At 41.5% G+C, this 8,269-nt stretch overlaps 1 protein-coding gene across 7 annotated transcripts; it reads right to left on the reverse strand.

Annotated features, from left to right (window-relative positions):
* Positions 1 to 906: 906 nt before the first annotated feature.
* LOC130519632 (G2/mitotic-specific cyclin-B-like) lies at positions 907 to 7,883 on the reverse strand. 7 transcript variants are annotated; one of them, XR_008948391.1, is made up of 8 exons: positions 7,775 to 7,883; positions 7,176 to 7,202; positions 6,920 to 7,086; positions 6,491 to 6,614; positions 5,630 to 6,408; positions 4,828 to 5,006; positions 3,834 to 4,751; positions 3,312 to 3,741 (listed from the first exon to the last, which is right to left on the reverse strand). XR_008948391.1 is itself a non-coding variant. In XM_057023156.1 (4 exons), the coding sequence occupies exons 1-4, from the start codon at positions 5,097 to 5,099 to the stop codon at positions 1,177 to 1,179; spliced, it is 372 nt and encodes a 123-aa protein (XP_056879136.1). In that variant the 5' UTR covers positions 5,100 to 5,620; the 3' UTR covers positions 907 to 1,176. The 7 variants fall into 7 exon arrangements, 1 of the variants encoding a protein (XP_056879136.1); XR_008948392.1 differs by having other exon boundaries at positions 3,834 to 3,922; positions 4,404 to 4,751; positions 7,176 to 7,877; XR_008948393.1 differs by having other exon boundaries at positions 5,651 to 6,408; positions 7,176 to 7,877.
* Between the last annotated feature and the right edge of the window lie 386 nt (positions 7,884 to 8,269).

The raw sequence follows: 8,269 nt of genomic DNA on the forward strand, positions 1-8,269 counted from the left end.
TACAAATACCTGGGTGTTCACCTAAACAATAACCTGGACTGGACACACAACACAGACACCCTGGTCAAGAAGGGCAATAGCAGACTGTTCCTGCTCAGGAGGCTGAGGTCTTTTGGAGTGCAGGGACCCCTCCTGAGGACTTTCTATGACTCTGTGGTGGGATCAGCCATCTTTTATGGTTTTGTCTGCTGGTCCAGTAGCATCACAGACAGGGACAGGAAGAGGATGGACAGACTGGTAAGGAGGGCCAGCTCTGTCCTGGGATGTCCCCTGGACTCGGTGGAGGTGGTGGGAAACGGGAGGATGATGGCTAAGCTGTCATCCATGTTGAACAACATGTCCCACCCCCTACAGGACACCCTGACAGCACTGGGCAGCTCCTTCAGTGAGCGGCTGCTCCACCCTCGCTGTGTGAAGGAGAGGTATCGCAGATCTTTCCTGCTGGCTGCTGTCAGACTGCACAATAAACATAACACCCGCTAGCACAATCTGAATATTATACTGTATATTATGATATGTATACTGTATTCACCCTCTGTACAGAGGCCGAGTATCCATTTTCCTGGATTATTGTAAATATACATCCTCTTTGTATATTCCAAATTCTATCTTATTTTTCCTCTGCGTGCTCTTGCTGGACTGTAAATTTCCCCGTGTGGGACAATAAAGGACCTGAATCTGAATCATTGCAGGTGTATTTTGTGCAAAACAACGCAACATTTCTGCATTAAAAATGTTTGTGCAAAAGGAATACCATGACTTGGTCTGAGACCCTGAAATTTGATAATGGCTTACAGCTAAAAACCCAAAATTCAGAGGAACACTTGAAATATCTCAGTATAAATACATTTTGATATGCTAATTTAACCCTACATCTGCACCCAGTCATGTCACCTTCACAACATGTCATGAATAGCAAACAAACTGCAGCAGATACTTTATTTTTACATTAAAACATGGCTATACATCATTTTTACAAATGACAAGATAAATCAATACCATACAAAATGTCAAACTTGGCTGCAAGATATAAAAATTGTTGTGCCAATAGATTGGTCACATACATATATAAAGTGACATTGCATCAAATATACCTCTTCTGCAGTTGTGAAAGTCATATCAAGGTGCTCGTCTGGGATCTCTACTTGCGCTCTAAGCTGACAGAAGGTCAGAAGGTCAAGTGTGTGTGCCCAACAGTGAGGAGGGATTCTTTAATCCTGGGTGTCTGCTAACATGCATGGGCTGTTTCCGAAACCACACACTCGTTCCCTATTCACTACTCACTACATGGGGGACCTGGATTGAGTGAACTACGTAGCGCACTAAATTCAAAATTAGTTTTCGGACACCACGGACACTACGGCGCACGTAAAATGACGTAATGTTGTCGCATAATAAAACGAATCGTTCCCCGTTCCCCGGAAAAGTGGCCAGGTCCATTTATTATTTTAACCCATCCGAAACATACCCAAACACATTCAGCGCTTGTTTCTTTGAAAGTGCAATATTTTACCCTATTATTATCTTTATATAATAATAATAGATTAAAATATTAATGTCAATAACAATAACATAACACTTCCTTATTATCTCAAATAATTAGTGTCCGGTGACATTTTCGCGCCATGACATGATGGTACATTCTCAAATATCTATATAAGTAATACAGGAATTTTACATACAGGATTTTTACATCACAAAATGGCTCCAGAACTGCTTTTCGTACTCTTTATCTTTAGTATTCTTTGCTGCGATCCCGCCGTCTGGCGAGGAACAGACGCGTCCGAAGGGCAATTTTGGCTCTAAGATCCAGATATCAAACTGTAAGTGGGGGGGGTGGGGGGGTGGGGGGGGGGGGGGGGACATTTGATGGTAGATTGATTTCCCATTTATTTATTTTTAAGATGATCATATTGTATCAAACAGCACAGTGGAAAATTGCCTTTAAAAAAAAAACAACAACTTTGTTTTACCAACAGAACGAGCAACATCACCATCACAGTATTGTGTGCAGAACAGGCATGTTCCATTGCTGGCGATGTACTTTGATGGCCAAACTGACCTCCGCCCAGACTTCCGTCTCTCTCGGTCAACGGTGGCCAAACTCATCGATGTCCTGCGCTCGCCGTTTGACCATGGCTGGGATCTGGAAGTGGAGGTTTTAGTGTACCTTTTCTGGCTGGCAAGCGGAACCTCCTACCGTGTGGTGTCAAGGGGATTTTCAATTCCACGTTCCACAGTCTTTGACATTATTCACAGGATGTCAGACAAAGTTCTGTCCCTGAAGAATCGGACCATCAAATTTCCAAGTCTGGAAGACATTCCGAATATTGCTGCTGGATTTCAGCGCCTGTCGGGATCACCGGCTCTTCGAAATGTGGTGGGCAGCATTGACGGGTGCCACATTAGAATTAAGTCCCCAGGTGCACATGCTCACTGTTATTTTAACAGGAAGCTTTTCTACTCCATCCAGCTGCAAGCAGTGTGTGACCACCAGGGCCTTTTTATAGACATTTTTACAGTTACCCAGGCTCAGTCCATGACGCGCGAGTCCTGAGAAACAGCCCTCTCTATGTTCAGGGACTGTACCCACCTGAGGGGTATTGTATAGTTGGGGATGGTGGCTATCCCTGTATGTCCAGGCCTATAGCCCTGGTTACACCGTACAGGGAGCCAGTGGCGAATATGATGGTGGCCAGGTTTAACAGACATCATGCAAAAGCCCGTTCTGTGATAGAACGGGCTTTTGGCATTATGAAGACCAGATGGCGGGCAATATTTTTTAAAGCTCTGGAGGTGAAGCCTGCATTTGCCACCAAGGTCATTGCATGCTGCACTATTCTGCACAATGTGTGCTTGCAGAATGGTGACAGCATGGAACCCTCAGAAGATGCACTTGGGTCAGATGACACTGGTCAAATGCAGCCAGACCTACAATGTGGAGAGCAAATTCGGAACAGACTCGCTGCTGCCCTGTCAGCACCAACCCACCTCCCACCAGCTCTCCAAGAGCATGATTACATTTAGGACTGGTCTTTATAATCCAGCGTTTTGGAGCATGATGTCTGTTGAACCTAGCTGGTTCCTCTTAATTTGAAAGACTTTTGTGTTCCATTTTTGTAAATAGTTATTAAATAATCCAAATTGGATAAATGCAATTTCTTTATGTGTGTTTATTTATGTAAATAGTTTTCATTTCAAAATCAAAAACTGTATCAATTAAATTTACACTTTGAATAAAGTATTTGTTATCAACCATATGATGCATATGTCATTAACATATATGAAAGCAATCTTTGATGGAAGTTAACTTGATTTAAACAATTTAATATGACCAACAGAACAGTACAATTACACAATTTAATATATACTTTTTTACATTTTTTCTTTGATTTGCTCTAAGAGACCTAAAGGTCTCTCATCCCTGGCTTCCTCTTGTATTGCCCTTTCCTCGGCCCTCTCCAGCAACTCCAGGATCCTATCACGCCGCCGCCGGCGTTTGTGTGTTGATGGCCCTGGTTCCTCCTCCTCTGTCCCTGACTCACCATCAGGTCTCTCCGGGACTGAATGTGAGGAGCCTGACGTCGAATGGCCCTCCACCCAGGCTGAGGCAACGAGGCATGGGGGCCGAATGGAGGGCCTGCCACCTATTGCCTCATCCATGAGTGGGAACTATTTCCATTTGTCAGCTGTGACCTCCCCAGACTCAGTCCCAGACCCTGATGGTGGTCTCCGAAGCTCCTACAAATAGGGAATAAGCGAATAATTCAAACAGTAATGCAACATTTCCTATAATTATTAGTCTGTTACATTTAGACCAAATTATTACAAACCTTGTAGGTTTTTATAAGGTTCTCCCACTTTTTTGGCCGCTCGTGCTGGAGTCAGCTTATCAGTGAGGCCAATTTCCCTCAGCACAGCTCTATAAATTGGAACAAGGACATAAACAAATTGCAGAAGTCCATCAGTTTAGTTTCTGGATTGTGATCACACCAGATTCCAAGTTACAGCAATACAATACAGTATTTAATAACATTTTGCCACCACCCACTCCCATCCTGCTGCAGCAGAAAACCTCTTCCCGGAGAAGAGGTGGTCCTTCTCCATCCGGCATCGGATCATCTTAATTATATCATCGTCACTCCCTTAAGAAATCAATTCAAGCCAGCGTTATATTAATACCACTCCTACAGTACCTTAAATTTGCATTTGAAATGCACCGACTCTAGTACGGCAGAATTAAAGCGGTACGTAATCTAATAAGATGCTTATAGTCGCGTATAAATAAATAAAGGCAAAAACATTTAAAATGGAGGCAGCAATGTTTTACGCTCTAGTAAGATATGTGAAACAAGATATGTGAAACAAATACCATATAATAATAATAACATAATATTACATACATTTGTACGTCATGTCTACTCGTTTACCCGCCATCGACAGATTACCACGTGATACCGTAAAGCCTGATGGGATATATTACCGAGCCCAGGTGCATCGGTTGTACACTACTTTTTGCAGTGCATTGTGGGATACATTGAGTGCACTCGCGATGCTCACTGAGAATTCGGACACTATTTCAAAATGGCGTCCACGCGATTAAGTGCACTAGGTAGGGTATAGGGGGTGGTTTCGGACACAGCCATGTGTCTGCAGAGGAATACTTAAGGTAAGTGGCACAAGTGTCTCGGGTTTGGGCCGTGGCTGCAGCGCTGGCCAGGATACTCATGATCCTCAGCAGCACAGACTCACTGAAAAGTAAAGGAGACAGATGTCAAATTTCACATCTTTGAGGGGAACTTTGAGGGAACCTTTCAAACCCCGAACCTGCCGATATGAAGGCTTGAGACCAGACACCAGGCAGCTTCTCCTTCAGGTGTTGGAGGCTCCTGCAGAACTTGGCGGGCCAGGCACAGGGCTGCTCCTGCCAGGTGCACAGGCAGGAACGCCACACACTGGCCGTCCACCAGCGACAGCTCCAGAAGATAACGAGCCATCCAAACCATCTGGTAACACCAAAGACACTTCAGGGCTACAACTTTTTTTTTTTGTGTCATCAAAATGGACAAATCTACCTTAGTGCTACAGTGAATTAACATAGTACTGATAGTATTGATGATAATTCACCAGTGCAATTTCCTCTATACTTTGAGTAGATGGAATTCTTTAAGGGGTTCTCGTCGGTCACTGCGATTAACGGTAATAGTAGAAATTTACGGACATCATAATTCAGTTTAAGAGATGATTTCGGGACCTGAACTGCGCGTCAATTTGGGGGGAAAATAAACTGTTTTCTGCTCATGACGGACAGCAGCGATGATACAGTAACTCATCCATCCAAAATGTCACTGGGGTTAAGGTCAATTCGGACACAAATTCTAGTCTTCAGCGAGGGAAAGTCATGCTAAAAAGTGATGAGGACACTGGAAAGGTGTATCGCAAAGGTTGTCTCCCACAGTTAGTTAACTTCAAATTAAAAAATATTCTTGAAGTAGGTCATATCTTTAAGCAAATACCTGAAACCTGAAAAGAAAAGCGACCACTTAAAAATCTCGTCTTATGAACTGAAAACGCCTCTGTTACACATTCAATTTGACGTTATTGCGCAGATTCCATCATAGTTTCTTACCGAGTGAACACGGTTCCAAACCGTTCCAGTCTGCTGCCGGCCATGTTGGATTCAGTTCTTCTTCGCCGTGCCGGCGTCTTCTTCTCTTTCCTGAATGTCAGCAGGCGACGCACAGCGCCAAATTTGCATTTACCACCACCTAGTGGTGGGGAGAGCGAATGTGTGTGTGCGTGTTTGTGTGGGGAATTCATTTGATGGCTGGTCCTTTACCTATGCAGCTCTGTATAATCATTTTGTAAATATTAATTAAAATTCTCAGATTGTTTTTATATATGTAAATAAAACCCATCTTTAAAATACTTGCTGTTTATTTAGCTATGCAACTTGAAATTTAGTAAGAGAAGGATCTGTTATCATAATCTCTGTGACGTTTATCTGTTTAATTTAGTAACCATACATTTATTTTTCCACCTTTCTTTCCAATAAAAGACATGTCCTGTTCTGGAGGTCCCGCTACTATCCATATTATAGCCGATCCAAAACTTTCTGTGTTTTGATGAGTTTTAAATTCCACCTTTAACCTTATGTAATGATACTTTCTTAAGAAAACAGCTTCAGACAATAAAGAAAGCGTTATAAGACATTACATTTGCAATAAATTTGACTCCACTTAACATACTCAACTTAACTTTTCATTGGTAAATGTTATCGGACAGTACAGAGCATCCGAAATAACCATGATAAAACCGGAATTAAGTTTTACAGTCCCAGATCTTCTTTCTTCACTTTGGAACCAAGCAGCGAATTTCCAACGTCCACACACTTTGTTGAATAGGGCGCTGAAAAATAAAATAACAAAATGCTGGGTCCTGAGCAGAAACTGATAAGAAAATAACATTTTAAAATGAGAGTTGTACATACCGTTGGTTGCTTGCAGCCATGACAAAGCTTTCTGTGCAAGGAGACTCCACTCGTCCTCAGCGTCCATCTTCTCACCATGAAGCCAGATCAGAGCCAAAATGGTGGCCCACACTTCATCCTCCATCTAATTGAACAAACCAAAGAAAACAGAGAGCAAGCAAGACACAGCAACAGATGTTAAATATGAAAGATTAAAAAATAAGAAGAATCTAGACAATTTCTAAAAATGTATTCGACACTTGTCCACATTAAAAGACAACAACGACACAAACGCTTACAGTATATTCTGGGCATATATTTTTGAGATGGATTCCAATTTGACTCCTAACGCTTCTCCCTAACTCTGGACATTTAACCCAACTTCATTTTATTCTTCTTGATTATTTTCATGTTTGTTGTTGTTATATGTATATATTCTTTTTACGATACCTTATTATTGCCCGTTGCCTCAGGCTTTGCTTTCCTCAGCTCATCAATTGTCTTTCCTAGTGCATCAGCCAGATGTGAATCTAACGCCCAGCAGCCAGAGGCTTTCTGCAGGGAGACCAACTGCAGCAAAAGGTCCTGGGGAGGCGGGTCAGAAATATCGTCCTCAACTAGGACAAACAAACAAACAAATAAAGAAATAACCAATCATCCCTGTGTTGATGGTGAGATTTATTTGACAGAATTCTCTGTTGCCTACCTGGAGAACTGCCTGCATAATCATCTTCTAAACATGAGAAGCAATTAGAAAAGAATGAAGACAAAAACAAAAGGAGGATAATATTACACAAAGGAAACAATTAGAAACAAGTGGATTTAACTTGCAACTACAAAAAAAACTTTACTATTTAAAACAACTACTACATAATCATCCCATAACTCTGCCTTTACAATATGTTAATCAGTTAATAAATTAACTCACCCAACTGTTAAACCCTGACACTGATGATGAAGCATTAGATGGATTTGTGGAAGAGGAATGGACTGAAAATGTGATTGTATTGTTTTGTATTTCATGCGTTACAACTGAGCACTGTTGAGTTATTGTGAATGAGTTGAATAAAGTTTGACTTTTCAGACTGTTTTGTTTCACTTAACGCGCCTTTTGTATGATTATAGACTCGTTCATTAATATTGCGCCTTATAGTACAAAAAATACGGCATTCAAATCTTGGTGTGCTCCACCAACCGAAGACAGAAAATTCATTGGTCCCAAGAAAAAGAGCTGCAGTAAAATTTTGTGGCGTCACATTCTGTATGTCATAGTTTTTCCATGTCTTGTTTGTCCATGTCACCTACCTTCATAATCTAAGGCTTCTGGGAAGCAATTAGAAAAGAAAAAAGACAAGGAGAGAAAAAAGAGGACAATATTAGACAAAGAAAATTATTAGAAATGAGTAGATTTGACTTGCAAACTACAACCAAAAAAGCCACTTAATTAGACCACAATTTGCTATATAAAAACAACTATTAATCCCATAATCCTGCACTTACATGGCAGAATTAACAAATTAACAAATTCATATTTTATATAAGTGTTGCTTAATTTTCACACAGGGCAGCTGACATCATCTTAAGGGTAACTGATGTAAAAGATGTGAATCTAACGCCCAGCAGCCAGAGGCTTTCTGCAGGGAGACCAACTGCAGCAAAAGGTCCTGGGGAGGCGGGTCAGAAATATCGTCCTCACCTAGGACAAACAAACAAACAAACAAATAAAGAAATAACCAATCATCCCTGTGTTGATGGTGAGATTTATTTGACAGAATACTCTGTTGCCTACCTGGAGAACTG

This window comes from Takifugu flavidus, unplaced genomic scaffold, assembly GCF_003711565.1.
Source record: "Takifugu flavidus isolate HTHZ2018 unplaced genomic scaffold, ASM371156v2 ctg1024, whole genome shotgun sequence".
Taxonomy (NCBI): Eukaryota; Metazoa; Chordata; class Actinopteri; order Tetraodontiformes; family Tetraodontidae; genus Takifugu; species Takifugu flavidus.